Source organism: Rhinoraja longicauda, chromosome 5 (genome assembly GCF_053455715.1).
Source record: "Rhinoraja longicauda isolate Sanriku21f chromosome 5, sRhiLon1.1, whole genome shotgun sequence".
In the NCBI taxonomy this organism is placed as follows: Eukaryota; Metazoa; Chordata; class Chondrichthyes; order Rajiformes; family Arhynchobatidae; genus Rhinoraja; species Rhinoraja longicauda.
Window position 1 is genome coordinate 6934729 of NC_135957.1, and position 16627 is coordinate 6951355.

The following is a 16627-nucleotide window of genomic DNA, read 5'->3' on the forward strand; positions in this document are numbered from 1 at the left end:
TACAGCACGGAAACAAGGCCCTTCGGCCCATCGAGTCCGCGCCGACCGGTGATCACCCGGTACACTATCTATCCTCCACACTCGGGAATAATTTACAGAAGCCAATTAACCTACAAACCTGCACGTCTTTGCACACAACTGTGGACACAAAAAGCTGGAGCAACTCAGCGGGTCAGGCAGCATCTCGGGAGAGAAGGAATGGGTGACGATTTGGGTCGAGACCCTTCTTCAGACGAAACGTCACCCATTCCTTCTCTCCACAGATGCTGCCTGTCCCGCTGAGTTACCCCATGTCTAAGGTCTGCAGAACTGGATTAAAGTAAAATCGAAGCAAGATCATACCTTCCAACTATTAGTATAAGAAAATAACTGCAGATGCTGGTACAAATCGATTTATTCACAAAATGCTGGAGTAACTCAGCAGGTCAGGCAGCATCTCGGGAGAGAAGGAATGGGTGACGTTTCGGGTCGAGACCCTTCTTCAGACTGATGTCGGGGGTGGGACAAAGGAAGGATATAGGTGGAGACAGGAAGATAGAGGGAGATCTGGGAAGGAGGAGGGGAAGGGAGGGACAGAGGAGCTATCTGAAGTTGGAGAAGTCGACGTTCATACCACCGGGCCGCAAACTGCCCAGGCGAAATATGAGGTGCTGCTCCTCCAACTTCCGGCGGGCCTCACCATGGCACTGGAGGAGGCCCATGACAGAGAGGTCAGACTGGGAATGGGAGGGGGAGTTAAAGTGCTGGGCCACTGGGAGATCAGTTGCGTTAATGCGGACCGAGCGCAGGTGTTCAGCGAAGCGATGTATTCCTGCTTGACTACCCGAAGAAAGGGTCTGACTCACAGTTTGAAGAAGGGTCTCGACCCGAAACATCACCCATTCCTTTTTATCCAGAGATGCTGCCTGCCCCGCTGAGTTACTCCAGCATTTTGTGACTATCTTCAAAACAAACACGATGCAGGTCCACCACAGGTTTTCTGGCAACTGGTGGTTTGACTCCTCTCGGAGGCCATGACCCCTGATGTTTCCGTCAAAACGGATAGTCCAGAAAGGCTCTGGAACCAAGGGTGCCAGAAAATGCGGCACGGTGACGCAGCGGTAGAGTTGCTGCCTTACAGCGAATGCAGCGCCGGAGACCCGGGTTCCATCCTGACTACGGGCGCCGTCTGTACAGAGTTTGTACGTTCTCCCCGTGACCTGCGTGGGTTTTCTCCAAGATCTTTGGTTTCCTTCCACACTCCAAAGACGTACAGGTGTGTAGGCTAATTGGCTGGGTAAATGTAAAAAATGTCCCTAGTGGGTGTAGGATATTGTTGGTGTGCGGGGATCGCTGGTCGGCGCGGACCCGGAGGGCCGAAGGGCCTGTTTCCGCGCTGTAGCTCTAAAGAAAAATCAGTGGTGGATCTGTACATGATTATAGTCATCGTTCACAGTGTACAGAGAAAGACAAAGACATTAGAACAGAGATGAGGAAAAATTAGAACAGAGATGAGGAAAAACATTTTTAGTCAGAGAGTTGTGAATCTGTGGAATTCTCTGCCTCAGAGGGCAGTGGAGGCCAATTCTCTGAATGAATTCAAGAGAGAGCTAGATAGAGCTCTTAAGGATAGCGGAGTCAGGGGGTATGGGGAGAAGGCAGGAACGGGGTACTGATTGAGAATGATCAGCCATGATCACATTGAATGGCGGTGCTGGCTCGAAGGGCCGAATGGCCTACTCCTGCACCTATTGTCTATTGTCTATTGTCTATTGAGTGCAAGATAAAGTCCCATTAAAGATAGCTCAAAGATATCCAATGAGGTATGTGTGTGAAGGAACTGCAGACACTGGTTTAAACCGAAGACCATGCAGCATCTCGGGTGAGAAGGAATGGGTGACGTTTCGGGTCGAGAGCACCCATCAAACGTTTTCCACTGTACCTGTGACAACAATAAGCTAAAACTAAACTAATAACACCAGGCAACAATAAACAAATGCCTGCGTGGAAAAAAAATTGGTAGAAATGGAACAAAATCGAGAAACCAGTTTTATATTTATTTTTGTTTCACCCAATTTATATAAAAACCCGCAAAGACGAAGGACTTTGCCTCTGCCCGCCAGCCGAGAGGGAAGCCCTGCGTTGAGGTGCTGCATCTGGAGTGAGCCACAGCTGGAGAGGATGAGGCAGGCGTTCAAGCAATGCGCAGCGGGGAGATTGGAGCAGCCACCGCCCACACGTTGGTCCGTCCGCAATCACCGGTGCGTTCCCAGCCACGGGGAAACAATGCAGGAGACGATGGAGAGACCCCGGGCGGCAGGGTCTCCCGGGGCCCGTCAATCTCTGAGGAGGGGGGGGGGGGCATCTTCTCTCATCTCTTCCGGCCTCTGGCAGGCTTGGCGAAGAGAGAGGGGTCCATCTGTTCCCTGGACAAGCCCCTGACGGAGAACAGCCTGGCAGCGCGGTCCTGCAGGGTACCTCCGCACTTCAAGCCCAGGCCCAGCAGCTGGCTCTTCAACCGGTCCAGCCCCAAGCCTTCCAGCTCCTCAGCCGAGGTGCACACCGTCCAGTCCTGTGGGAGCGGTGGGGAGAGAGAGGGTGAGGTCAGGGCCACGCGACACAGCCAAGGCAACAGGCTCCCCCCTCAGCAGCAATCCCCCCCAGCGACTGCACTGCCTTACCTTTACAACACCAACGGGATGTGGAAGGTGCTAACAAAATGCTGACCTCTTCGCTCTCCACCAGAGGGCAGTTGATATCAAGCACAGAACTCAAGGCTGTGGGAAAGAAACTGCAGATGCTGGTTTAAATCGAAGGTAGACACAAAAGTGCTGGAGTAACTCAGCTGGTCAGGCAGCATCTCAGGAGAGAAGGAATGGGTGACGTTTCGGGTCGAGACCCTTCTTCTTCAGACTGATTGCAGTAGAAAAATAAGATCTCCCCCCCCCCCCCCCCCCCACTACAATCAGTCTGATGAAGGGTCCCGACCCAAAACGTCACCTATTCATTTTCTCCAGAGATGTTGTCTGACCTGCTGAGTTCCCCAGAACTTTGTGTTTATCTTTGGTATTAACCAGCATCTGCAGTTTCTTTTTATTGCACGTTCCCCTTTCCCACAATGACCATTCTGTTCTGGGCCTCCTCTAATGCCAGCGTAAACCACATGCAAACTGGAGGAACAGCACCTCATATTCTGCTTGGCTGACTTACAACTCAACGGTATGAACACTGAATTCTACAATTTTAAGTAACATCCCCCACTTCCCTCCAGTCCCCCCCCTTCCCACCCATTTCTCCCCAAAATTGCCCAACCCCCCAGCTCCTTCTGCCTCCTTCATACACACATCTCCCCCTCTTCTCCCATCTAGCAAGAGGTACAGAAGTTTGAAAACGCACACCTCCAGATTCATGGACAGTTTCTTCCCAGCTGTTATCAGGCAACTGAACCATCCTACCACAACCGGAGAGCAGTCCTGGCCTAACATCTGCCTCATTGGAGACCTGCGAACTATCTTTAATCAGACCGTACTGGACTTTATGTAGGAAAAAAAACTGCAGATGCTGGTTTAAATTCCCCGAAACGTCACCCATTCCTTCTCTCCCGAGATGCTGCCTGACCTGCTGAGTTACTCCAGCATTGTGTGTCCACCTTTACTGGACTTTATCTTGCACTAAGCTTTATATCTTTTATCTTGTATCTGTTCACTATGGATAGCTTGATTGCAATCACGTGTAGTCCTTTCACTGATTGGATAGCACCTCGACAAACTCGATTCCCCCTGTCTCCCCTCCCCTGCCCACTGCCACCCACACCCCTCTATCGAATGCGGAGGGAATGGACAGGCATCGTTTCGGGTCAGGACCCTTCTTCAGTCTTAGTGCAAGTTTGCTTCTGTGCTTGGTATGAGCTGCCCCCTGGTGGAGATGGGAGAGATCGCTCTCCATCAGCACCTTGAATCTACTGTGCCTGGCCTCTGTACACCACCCGAGTACAGCTAGCTCACCACATTCAAATAGAGGGAACAGCACCTCACATTTCGCTTGGGCAGCTTACACCCCAGCGGTATGAACGTTGACTTCTCTAACTTCAAGTAACCCTTGCTTTCCCTCCCTCTCCATCCCTCCCCTTCCCAGTTCTCCGACCAGTCTGACTGCCCCCCGACTACATTTCATCTCCGTTTGCTTTGTTGTTTATAGATCTTTTTTTAGATTTAGAGATACAGCGCGGAAACAGGCCCTTCGGCCCACCGAGTCCGCGCCGCCCAGCGATCCCCGCACATCAACACTATCCTACACACACTAGGGACAATTTTTACATTTGCCCAGCCAATTAACCTACATACCTGCACGTCTTTAGAGTGTGGGAGGAGACCGAAGATCTCGGAGAAAACCCACGCAGGTCACGGGGAGAACGTACAAACTCCGTACAGACGGCGCCCGTAGTCGGGATCGAACCTGAGTTTCTGGCGCTGCATTCGCTGTAAGGCAGCAACTCTACCGCTGCGCCACCATGCCGTCCTCAGTCTGAAGATGGGTCTTGACCCAAAATGTCACTCATTGCTTCTCTCCAGAATGCTGCCTGTCCTGCTGAGTTACTCCAGCATATTGAGTCTATCTTCAGTTTAAATCAGCATCTGCAGTTCCTTCCTGCACAGCTTTAACAATGTCCCAATCTGCCTCGCAAAGCCTCAGTCAGAAAAAATGGGCATCCATTGATTATCAAACAGTTTACCAGTTTGCAGAGGTTTACTAGAAAGATGTAGCAACCAGGAACTGCGGATGCTGGTGTACAAAACAAAGACACAAAGTGCTGGAGTGATTCAGCGAGTCAGGCAGCTTCACTGGCGAACATGGGTAGGTGACGTTTCTGGTCAGGACCTTTCTTCGCACATCAGAATGGTCTGAAGGAGGGCCCTGACCTGAAATGTCACCTATTATATGTAGGAAGGAACTGCAGATGCTCGAAGATAGGCACAAAATGCTGGAGCAACTCAGCGGGATAGGCAGCATCTCTGGAGAGGAGGAATGGATGACGTTTCGGCTCGAGGAAGGGTCTCGACCCAAAACGTCACCCATTCCTTCTCTCCAGAGATGCTGCCTGTCCCGCTGAGTTACTCCAGCATTTTGAGTCACCCATTCATGTTCTCCAGAGATGCTGCATGACCCGCTGAGTTACTCCAGTACTGTGTGTCTTTGCTTTACCAGAATGATGCCTTGATTAGGGGGTATATGCAACAGGGAGAGGCTGGATAGATTTGGATTGTTTTCCCTGGAATGTCGGAGCTTGAGGGGAGACCTGACAGAAGTATATAAAATTATGATGGAATTTAAAAGGATGAGAAGAGATCTTATCGAAACGTATTAAGGGTTTGCACACGTTAGAGGCAGGAAACATGTTCCCAATGTTGGGGGAGTCCAGAACAAGGGGCCACAGTTTAAGAATAAGGGGTAGGCCATTTAGAACTGAGATGAGAAAAAACCTTTTCAGTCAGAGTTGTAAATCTGTGGAATTCTCTGCCTCAGAAGGCAGTGGAGGCCAGTTCTCTGAATGCATTCAAGAGAGAGCTAGATAGAGCTCTAAAGGATAGCGGAGTCAGGGGGTACGGGGAGAAGGCAGGAATGGGGTACTGATTGAGAATGATCAGCCATGATCACATTGAATGGCGGTGCTGACTCGAAGGGCCGAATGGCCTCCTCCTGCACCTATTGTCTATTGTCTATGATCGGTATAGATCGGGTAGATGGTCAGAATCTATTTCCGAGGATGGAAATATCAAAGACTACCAGGGCATACCTTTAAGGTAAGAGGGGCAATGTTTAAAGGAGATGTGCGGGACTAGTTTTATTTGTACACAGAGAGTGGTGAATGCCTGGAACACATTGCCTGGGATGGTTGTGGAGCCAGATACTAAGAGACCTTTGGAGAAGCACATTGATACGCAGGGATTGGGAACCCGAGGGGCAGCTTTTTCCACACAGAGGGTGATGAATGCATGGAGCGAGCTGCCAGATGAGGTAGTTGAGGCAGGTACTATCACAGCTTCAAACGATATTTGTACAGGTACATGAATACGAAAGGTTTTGCTGGCAATTGGGACTGTCTCAGATGGGGTGTCTTGGACAGCAAGCATGAGTTGGGCCAAAGGGCCTGTTTCCGTGCTGTACCGACTGTGAAAGAGCAAAAGTCGGCAAAAGCCAGTTGCCATTCACTGTTAGACGAGCAGCTCGGTGGCAAAGTTTGGCATTTTCTCGCCTCTTTTAGGACTTTAAATTTTTTTTAAAAAAGTAAATCATCCTTCCCCACCTCACAAAACACAAAGATTTTTCAGATATCGATAGTAAGTGTGCTCACTGCTTCCAAACTGTCACGTGGTCAAGTACGTACTCCAAAGACGTACAGGTATGTAGGTTAATTGGCTGGGTAAATGTAAAAAAAAAATTGTCCCTAGTGGGTGTAGGATAGTGTTAATGTGCGGGGATCGCTGGGCGGCACGGACTTGGAGGGCCGAAAAGGCCTGTTTCCGGCTGTATATATATGATATGATATGATATGATAGTATAACAGGTGGAGCAAAGGGGGACAATAGACAATAGACAATAGGTGCAGGAGGAGGCCATTCGGTCCTTCGAGCCAGCACCGCCATTCAATGTGATCATGGCTGATCATTCTCAATCAGTACCCCGTTCCTGCCTTCTCCCCATACCCCCTGACTCCGCTATCCTTAAGAGCTCTATCTAGCTCTCTCTTGAATGCATTCAGAGAATTGGCCTCCACCGCCCTCTGAGGCAGAGAATTCCACAGATTCACAACTCTCTGACTAAAAAAGTTTTTCCTCATCTCCGTTCTAAATGGCCTACCCCTTATTCTTAAACTGTGGCCCCTGGTTCTGGACTCCCCCAACATTGGGAACATGTTTCCTGCCTCTAACGTGTCCAACCCCTTAATAATCTTACACGTTTCGATAAGATCTCCTCTCATCCTTCTAAATTCCAGTGTATACAAGGGGAGATACAGAGTGCACAATAGTTATCGGGGGGGGGGGGGGTGGGGGAGTGGATTGTAATCCTTATAGTCTGTGTGGTCTTACTTTCTGCGCCCTCGTGGTCGGCTGCAGGGAGGTGCTCCTAGTAAACAAGGGCTGAAGAGCGCCGGGCAAGGAGAGGGAAGACGATAAGCGGGATGGAGGTGATGGCTGCAACAGGCCTTTGTGACCAGTTGTAAAATGGCGCCAAAGTGGTGCCTCTTGCATATGGACTTAGTGGGCTGTTCTGTTCATTCGATAATGACCGGGGTGATTGTGCTTATGTTCAGGGATAGCCTTGCTGAGCTGTATGCAAAAGATGTACGCAAAAAAATCTATCTCACTGTACCTGGTACACGTGACAATAAAGATACCAAATGAAATGGGGATAAAGGGCCCGTTTTCATGCTGTATCTCTCTATGTCAGGACAATCTCTCTATGTCAGGGCGGCACAGTGGTGCAGCGGTAGAGTTGCTGCCTTACAGCGAATGCAGCGCCGGAGACTCAGGTTCGATCCCGACTACGGGTGCTGTACTGTACGGAGTTTGTACGTTCTCCCCGTGACCTGCGTGGGTTTTCTCCGAGATCTTCGGTTTCCTCCCACACTCCAAAGACGTACAGGTTTGTAGGTTAATTGGCTGGGCAAATGTAAAAATTGTTCCTAGTGGGTGTAGAATAGTGTTAACGTGCGGGAATCGCTGGGCGGCGCGGACCCGGTGGGCCGAAGGGCCTGTTTCTGCGCTGTATCTCTAAATCTAAATCTAAATCCCAAAGCAAATGCGATGAGATCCCTGGATTAGAGGTTATGAGCTACAGGGAGAGGTTGGACAGTCTTGGATTGTGATCTCTGGAGTGCCAGAGGTTGCGGTGATACCTGACAGAGGGTATAAAATATACATAGGGCAGACAGTCAGAATCATCTTTCCGGGATAGGAAAAAAATGAAACACTAGAGGGCATAGCTTTAAGTCGAGATGGGATAAAGTTTAAAGGAGGTGCGCCGGACAAGTTTTTTTGCACAGAATGGTGGGCGCTTGGAACGCATTGCCGGTGGTGGTGGTGGAGGTAGATATGATAGTGGCGTTTAAGGGACTTTTCAATTGGCACGTAGGTATGCAGGGAATGGGGGGATATGGATCACATGCAGGCAGATAAGAGTAGCCTTGGCCTCATGTTCAGTACAAACATTGTGGGCTGAAGGGCCTGATTTGTTTAGTTTAGAGATACAGCACGGAAATAGGCCCTTCGGCCCACTGAGTCCACACCAACCAGCAATCCCCGCACACAAACACTATCCTACACAAACTAGGGAAAATTTGTCTGAAGAAGGGTCTCGACCCGAAACGTTGCCCATTCCCTCTCTCCTGAGATGCTGCCTGACCTGCTGAGTTACTCCAGCATTTTGTGAATAAATACCTTCGATTTGTACCAGCATCTGCAGTTATTTTCTTATACATACCAAGCCAATTAACCTACAAACCTGCACGCCTTTGGAGTGTGGGAGGAAACTGAAGATCTCGGAGAAAACCCACGCAGGTCACGGGGAGAAGTTACAAACTCCGCACGGACGGCGCTCGTAGTCGGGATGGAACCCGGGTCTCTGGCGCTGTGAGGCAGCAACACTACCGCTGCACCACAGTGCCGCCCTGTGCATGCGCTGTACTATGAATGCAGTGGGAGGAAATGAATAACGGCCTGACACCCTCCTTGCTCGTCACCTCGTCACCTCTGCCTGACTGGCAGCCGGAACACTCCCTACAAAATGCACATTAGCACAGAAGGAAACTACAAAAGCTGGAAGCCTGATGTAAAATATGCAGCGGTGTCTTTTAATCCATGAGTCTGAAGTAAGAATATTCACGCAGAGCAGGAAAAGGTCTTTTGGCCCACAATGTCCATGCTGAACTTGATGCCAAGTTAAACTAACCTCCTCTGCCTGCGTGTGATCCATATCCTGCCATTCCATGCATATCCAAAACACTCTTAAACAGGGTTTAAGTCGTATTTGCCTCCACCACCCCTGGCGGCACGTTCCAGGCATCCACCACCCTCTGTGTAAAATACTTGCCCCCACACATCTCCTTTAAACTTTGCCCCTCTCATTTTAAAACTATGCCCTCTAGTCTTTGAGATTTCTACCCCAGGATATCTATCTATGTCCCTCTTCATTGTATAATACTTCATTCTTCTAAGAACACTGAAGAAGTCTGGTCTACCCCAACAGCTGCTGACGACCTTCTACCGCAGCACCATAGAGAGCATCCAAACACATGGCATCCCTGTGTGGTACCTCAGCTGCACGGAGGCAGAGAGGAAAGCTCTTCAGTGGGTAGTCCAGAGAGCTCAGAGGACCATCGGAACACAGCTACCAGCCTTGGAGGGCATCTACAACACACGATGCCTCAGAAAAGCCACCAGCATCCACAAAGACTCTTCACACCCCTGCAACAGTCTGTTCGAACTCCTTCTATCGGGCAGACGATACAAGGCCTTCTACGCCCGCACCTCCAGACTCAGGAACAGCTTCATCCCCAGGGCCATAGCTGCTATGAACCGGTCCTGCTGAGCCGGATGGTCACATCGCACAGTGAACCGGCACAGATCTACTTGCACTTTATTCTGTTTTAAAACTGTTACAATTTGTTTCATTGGGTTGTTTAAATTAATACTGGCTAGCTAATTAATTTATTGCATCGTATGGGAGGCGCATTCCCAATCTCGTTGTACCCCTGTACAATGACAATAAAGATAGATTGTATTGTATTGTATTCAGGTCTCTACTGAACCCCTGGCATTCCAGAGGATACAATCCCTGTCTGCCCTGAAGAATCAGTCTGAAGAATGGTACCGACCCGGGACATCACCTGTCCATGTTCCCTCGGGAAGCCGTCTGGCCAGCGGAGTTACTCCAGCACTTTGCGTCTTTCCTGCTAAACCAGAATCTGCAGTTCTTTTAAATTTGTTGCCATTCGTTTTCTGAAGAAAGTAGCCGTGGCAACATTAGGAATAGAATGGCATGTGACTTAGAATGCAAAAAATAATTGACCTGTAATCAGATTTAGTCAGAGATACTAAGATATTTCGTCAAGAGGCTTGCAAAGTTACCAGAAATAGCAGTAGACCCAAGTATTTCTGAACTTAGCAGAAAAGCTCCAAATGCCCATCCCATCTCTGAGTGAAAAAGTTGTCCCCTAGTGTTCTATTAAATCTTGCCCTTCTTACCTTAAACCTAAGTCCTTTCCCACCAAATGTCTTTTAAATATGATTATAGTCCCTGCTTCAACTACCTCCTCTGGCAGCTCATTCCATACACCCACCACCCTTCTGTGTGGAAAAAGTTGCCCCTCAGATTCCTATTAGATCTTTCCCCTCCCACCTTAAGCCGATATCCTCCGGTTCTTGATTCCCCTACCCTGCACTCTGTGTATTCATCCCATCAATTCCCCTCATGGCCCCAAAGCAGAAGCATCCACGTGGCAGGGCTGAAAACTGGAAGTGTCCTGAGCTAATTCTGCTGCCACCATCGTCTACTGTACAAGGGACACTGACTGTCGCCGGAAGCTTGAGCCCTTTTCAGGACGGACGATGACAGTGAGGCAACATTTGAATGAAGGACACGAAAGAAGAGTTCCCCTCATGATTTTCCACCTCGACAAGATCACCCCTCATCCCCCTGTGCTCCAAAGAATAGAATCCTAGCCAGCCCCACATCTCCCTATAGCTCGTCCCCTCGAATCCTGGCAACATCCTCGTAAATCTTCTCTGCACTCTTTCCAGCTTGACAACATCTTTCCAATAGCTTCTATATTCTCCTCCGCTCATGATTTTACACACCTCTATAAATCAACCCCTCAAAAGGAGGGGGAAGACAGAAGGAGAACAAATGGGGAGAATTTAAAAGTGAAAGCTAAAGCTTCTATTTATGCATTTAAAGGAAATGGCTAGCGAGGGCAAATGTGTGTCACTTACACACTATTCCAGCATTTTGTGCTTTTTTAAAAATGCATCTTTACATGGATAATGTGTGGGAAGGAACTGCAGATGCTGGTTTAAACCGAAGATAGACACAAAAAGCTGGAGTAACTCAGACAGCATCTCTCGAGAGAGAAGGAATGGATGACGTTTCGGGTCGAGACCCTTCTTCAGACATGGATAGGACAGGCTTGGAGGGACATGGACCAAACGCGGGCAGGTGGGACAAGTGTAGCTGGGACATGTTGCCGGTGAGCTGAAGGGTCTGTTTCAACGCTGTATCACTCTGTGACTCTATCTGGCCCAGCCACTTGTGTTTGCCGGGAATGTCGGTGGGGTGGATTGCACATTTAATGTTGCTGCACAGCTTGTTTGCTCCCAAATGGCTGTTTTCCACTTTGCATGCCAAAGTCAAGTCAGAATCAGTTGCCATCCATACGTCAGACTGCGTGCAAATGTCTACAGCCATTTATCAAACACCCGGGAGTGGATGTGTATTGCAGCAATCCCGGGTTTAGACGGTGATAATTCCCAAACAGCAGGGGATGTGGATTGCAGACTTTGGCAGGCTAACGATTATCTTCTCTGATTGCAGGATTTGCAAGTAGCCTTTGTAATGCAAAGATCAGAGTCAACAATTTATAACTACTGTGTGCATGTGTGCAACTTTGGAAGGCTGCATGGATTCTGACCCCATCTGTTTAGTGGAAAGAACCATTTTTTTAATATCAGAAAATATCATGTGTGATTATATTGTTTTATTTTTGATACAATGATTTTGCACTATTTAACTTTCACAACTGTATGGTCAATCTGTTGTACTGTATTGACCATAGAAACATAGAAAATAGGTGCAGGAGTAGGCCATTCGGCCCTTCGAGCCTGCACCGCCATTCAATATGATCATGGCTGATCATCCAACTCAGTATCCCGTACCTGCCTTCTCTCCATACCCCCTGATCCCTTTAGCCACAAGGGCTACATCTAACTCCCTCTTAAATATAGCCAATGAACTGGCCTCAACTACCTTCTGTGGCAGAGAATTCCACAGATTCACCACTCTCTGTGTGAAAAAAAACGTTCTCATCTCGGTCCTAAAAGACTTCCCCCTTATCCTTAAACTGTGACCCCTTGTTCTGGACTTCCCCAACATCGGGAACAATCTTCCTGCATCTAGCCTGTCCAACCCCAGAAAATAAATTGAAAAAATATATATTAAAAAAGTTTGTGGGGAAGTTTGAGTGCACAAATTCTGCAATCCTAGGCACAATCTAACAGAGAGCCGTCACTCTCCACAGCCTGCTAGAAACACTGGACGTGGAAAGGATGGTTCCAGCAACGGGAGACTCTCGGACAAGAGGGCACAGCCTCAGAATAAAAGGACGCACCTTCAGAGTGAAGATATCTGAGGAGGGATGTGCTGGTGTTGGAGAGGGTCCAGAGGAGATCTACAAGATTGATCCCGGTGATCATTGGGTCAACGCATGATGAGCGTTTGAAGGCTCTGGGCTTGTAAATCGCTGGAGTTTAGAAGGTTGAGGAGGGGCCTCATTGAAAGGACTGGATAGAGTGGAAGTGGAGTCAAGGACCAGAGGGCACAGCCTCAGAATAAGATTACGTACCTGCAGAACGAATTTGAGGAAGAATTTCTATAGCGAGAGGGTGGCGAATCTGTGGAGTTATTTGCCACAGCCGGCTGTAGCGGCCGTAATTAGGTTTAATTTAGTTTAGAGTTACAGTGCGGAAACAGGCCCTTCGGCCCACCGGGTCCGTACCGACCAACGATCCCCGCAAATTAACACTATCCTATACCCACTAGGGACAATTTTTACATTTACCAAGCCAATTAACCTACAAATCTGTGCGTCTTTAGGGTGTGGGAGGAAACCGAAGATCTCGGAGAAAACCCACGCAGGTCACGGGGAGAAAGTACAAACTCCGTACGGACAGCACCTGTAATCAGGATCGAACCCGGGTCTCCGGCGCTGCATTCGCTGTAAGGCAGCAACTCTACCGCTGAGCCAGTGTTATTTTTAAAGCTGAGATGACTACATTTTTGATTAGTGCGGGTGTCAGTGATTATGAGGAGAGGGCAGGAGAATGGGGTTGAGAGGAGAAGATAGAACAGCCGTGTTCGAATGGCGGAGTAGACTTAACGGGCCGAATGGCGTAATTCTGTTTTTGTGTCTTCTGGTCCAACACCATAGGTTAGGTTTTGGTTTAGTATTATTATTGTCAAGTGTACCGAGGTGCAGAGAAAATCTTTGTTTTGCATGCTATCCAATCAAAGGTGAGGGGAGAAAGATTTAACAGGAACCCGAGGCAGAATCTTTTCACACAGAGGGCGGTGGGTATATAGAATGAGCTGCCAAAGGAAGTCGTGGAGGCAGGTACTATAACAACACTTAAAAGACATTTGGACAGGTACATGGATAGGAAAGGTTCAGACCAAGGGATCTGGGCCAAATGTGGGCAGGTGGGGATAGTGTAGATGGAGTATCTGGGCTGACATGGACAAGTAGGCTGCAGGGTCTGGTTTCGTGCTGCAAGCTAATTTCCTCTCATGTCTTATGATGGGACATGGGATGAAACTGGAGCTCCCTGGGGAAACTCAGGCAGTCACAGGGAGAACGTGCAAACTCCACACCGACAGCACCCAAGGTCAGGATTGAACTCGTGTCTCACGGACCCACACACCGGCCTGGCCATGCACACATCGCGCTGTTACCCCCACAACGGTGGTACAAGAGCCAGAGAACCATGACCTTCAGTTTGAAGAACAGCTTCTTCCCAACAACACTGAGGAAAGACATTCTTGCCATAGAGGGTGTACAGAGAAGGTTCACCAGATTGATCCCTGGGATGGCAGGACTTTCATATGAAGAAAGACTGGATAGACTCGGCTTGTACTCGCTGGAATTTAGAAGATTGAGGGGGGATCTTATAGAAACGTACAAAATTCTGAAGGGGTTGGACAGGCTAGATGCAGGAAGATTGTTCCCAATGTTGGGGAAGTCCAGAACCAGGGGTCACAGTTTAAGGATAAGGAGGAAGTCTTTTAGGACCGAGATGAGAACGTTTTTTTTCACACAGAGAGTGGTGAATGTGTGGAATTCTCTGCCACAGAAGGTAGTTGAGGCCAGTTCATTGGCTATATTTAAGAGGGAGTTAGATGTGGCCCTTGTGGCTAAAGGGATCAGGGGGTATGGAGAGAAGGCAGGTACGGGACACTGAGTTGGATGATCAGCCATGATCATATTGAATGGCGGTGCGGGCTCGAAGGGCCGAATGGCCTACTCCTGCACCTAGTTTCTATGTTGAACACTCCACAACACTATTCTCATCTACAGGCTGTGTTTTTGGTTGCATTACACACCTTTGTTTTCACTGTTATGGTCATCAAATATTACGCTTATTAATTTATTGTATTATTGATTATTGTATATTATCTGTGCATTATTGCATTAATGGGCCTATTAAGCTGCAACAAGTAAGGATTTGAAGACAATCAAGTCTACTCCGCCATTCAATCGCGGCTGATCCATCTCTCCCTCCTAACCCCATTCTCCTGCCTTCTCCCCATAACCCCTGACACCCGTACTAATCAAGAATCTATCTATCTCTGCCTTAAATATATCCACTGACTTGGCCTCCACAGCCCTCTGTGGCAAAGAATTCCACACATTCACCACCCTCTGACCAAAGAACACTCTTGCCTCTTGAAAATACAGTAGTGTATGTGCACAGTTTGCTTCAGGAAGATCCATACAGGGGCTATATATAAGACAATAACTGCAGATGCTGGTACAAATCGAAGGTATTTATTCACAAAATGCTGGAGTAACTCAGCAGGTCAGGCAGCATCTCAGGAGAGAAGGAATGGGTGACGTTTCGGGTCGAAACGTCACCCATTCCTTCTCTCCTGAGATGCTGCCTGACCTGCTGAGTTACTCCAGCATTTTGTGAATAATCCATACAGGGGCTAGATTCTCTCCCTGCTGAAGTCGATCACTTTGGACTTTAGCGATACAGCGTGGAAATAGCAACTTCGGCGCATTGAGTCCACGCCGACCAACAATCACCTCGTACACAAACGCTATCCAATACACTAGGGACAATTTACAAATTTTACCGAAGCCAAGCCTGCAAGTCTTTGGAGTGTGGGAGGAAACCGGAGCACCCGGAGAAAACCCACCCAGGTAACGGGGAGAACGCACAAACTCCATATAGACAGCAACCGTAGTCAGGATTGAACCCGGGTCAGGCAGCAACTCTACCGATGTGCCCTGTGCCAAGCAAGGGGAGTAGGAACCAGAAATTATTCTTTAATTCAACCAGCTTCTGAATCCATTGTAATATCTTCATCCATTCGAACTAGCTTTAATTGGACACAACATGCTGGAGTAACTCAGCAGGTCAGGCAGCATCACTGGAGAGAAGGAATGGGTGGCGTTTCGAGTCGAGACCCTTCTTCAGAGGAAGGAAGTCTGTAGATCTGATGCAGACGTCTGAAGAAGGGGTCTCGACCCGAAACGTCGCCCATTCCATCTCTCCAGAGATGCTGCCTGTTCCAATGAGTTACCCCAACATTTTGTGCCTATCTTCGGTCTAAACCAGCACCTGCAGTTCCTTTCTACACATAGTGCTGGAGTAACTCAGCAGGTCAGGCAGCATCTCTGGAGAACATGGTACGTGACATTTTGTGTCGTGACCCTTCTTCAGATTTCATCGTCTTGTACAGTTCAACCATTCATTGAATACGCTGAGTGTCACCAGCAAAGTGTCAAATGCATCTTTACCCTCACAGTCGTGAAACCTGGTCATTTGCGACTGACTAAACTGTTCCACTTACCACACAGTGTATATTTGAGCGGTCGGCAGCAGTTCTGAAGCAGTGATTTTCTTGTGGTAGATTGATTTGCTACTTCCTAACTCGCTGCCAGCCATCTATGACCCTGAAGTTAATTACTTTAAGGAAGAATTAAGTCTGACAACATTAGCACCACATCCAGCTGACAAATGGGCCGAGTTTGTGACTGTATATTGCACTCATTCGTGGGTCGGGCACACACTGAAACCGTCGCTGGCTTCCTCCCATTCTAGTTCTTTAGCACAGGGAGCAGTTGAGGCAACAAGATGGATTTAAAGAGGATGCAAGATAAGCACAGAAGAATGAAATAAGTTGAATGGTTTAGATTAAAGAGGGTGGCGTATAAAACTGGCAGACCAGATGACCAACTTGCACAAACGCTTTGCGGTTCAGGATTCAACGCACACTATTTTGTCAGTCCTTATTCCTCTTGCGTACCAAGGCTGTATCGCAGATCACCCAACCCACTTCGTTGCGGCCCTCGCACTTTTTATCTGCACTTTCTCTGTAGCTGTAACACTATATTCTGCACTAAAATGGAGATACAAGACACTGCAGATGCTGGAATCTTCTGCGAAACACACGCGAGGCTACTGTCCGATTCACCTCCACCCCATTGCGGACATTGGATTCTGTCCATGGAACTGGTGCGCTACAATGCTGAGAACTATATTTTGCGCTCTATCTTCCCCTTTGCTCTACCTCGATTCCCCTATTCTGGGCTAGAGACTCTGTGCATCTACCCGATCTTTTCCTCTCATGATTTTATACACCGCTATAAGAT

The 16627-nt window shown here is 48.4% G+C and overlaps 1 protein-coding gene across 1 annotated transcript in view; it reads right to left on the minus strand.

Annotated features, from left to right (window-relative positions):
• Positions 1 to 2015: 2015 nt before the first annotated feature.
• The window catches only part of sde2 (SDE2 telomere maintenance homolog (S. pombe)), a 70275-nt gene continuing 55663 nt past the window's right edge, over positions 2016 to 16627 (minus strand). The window contains exon 7 of the mRNA XM_078398845.1: positions 2016 to 2551. Within this exon, the coding sequence (XP_078254971.1) occupies positions 2351 to 2551 (201 nt within the window). The 3' untranslated portion in view covers positions 2016 to 2350. The remainder of the gene's footprint in view (positions 2552 to 16627) is intronic.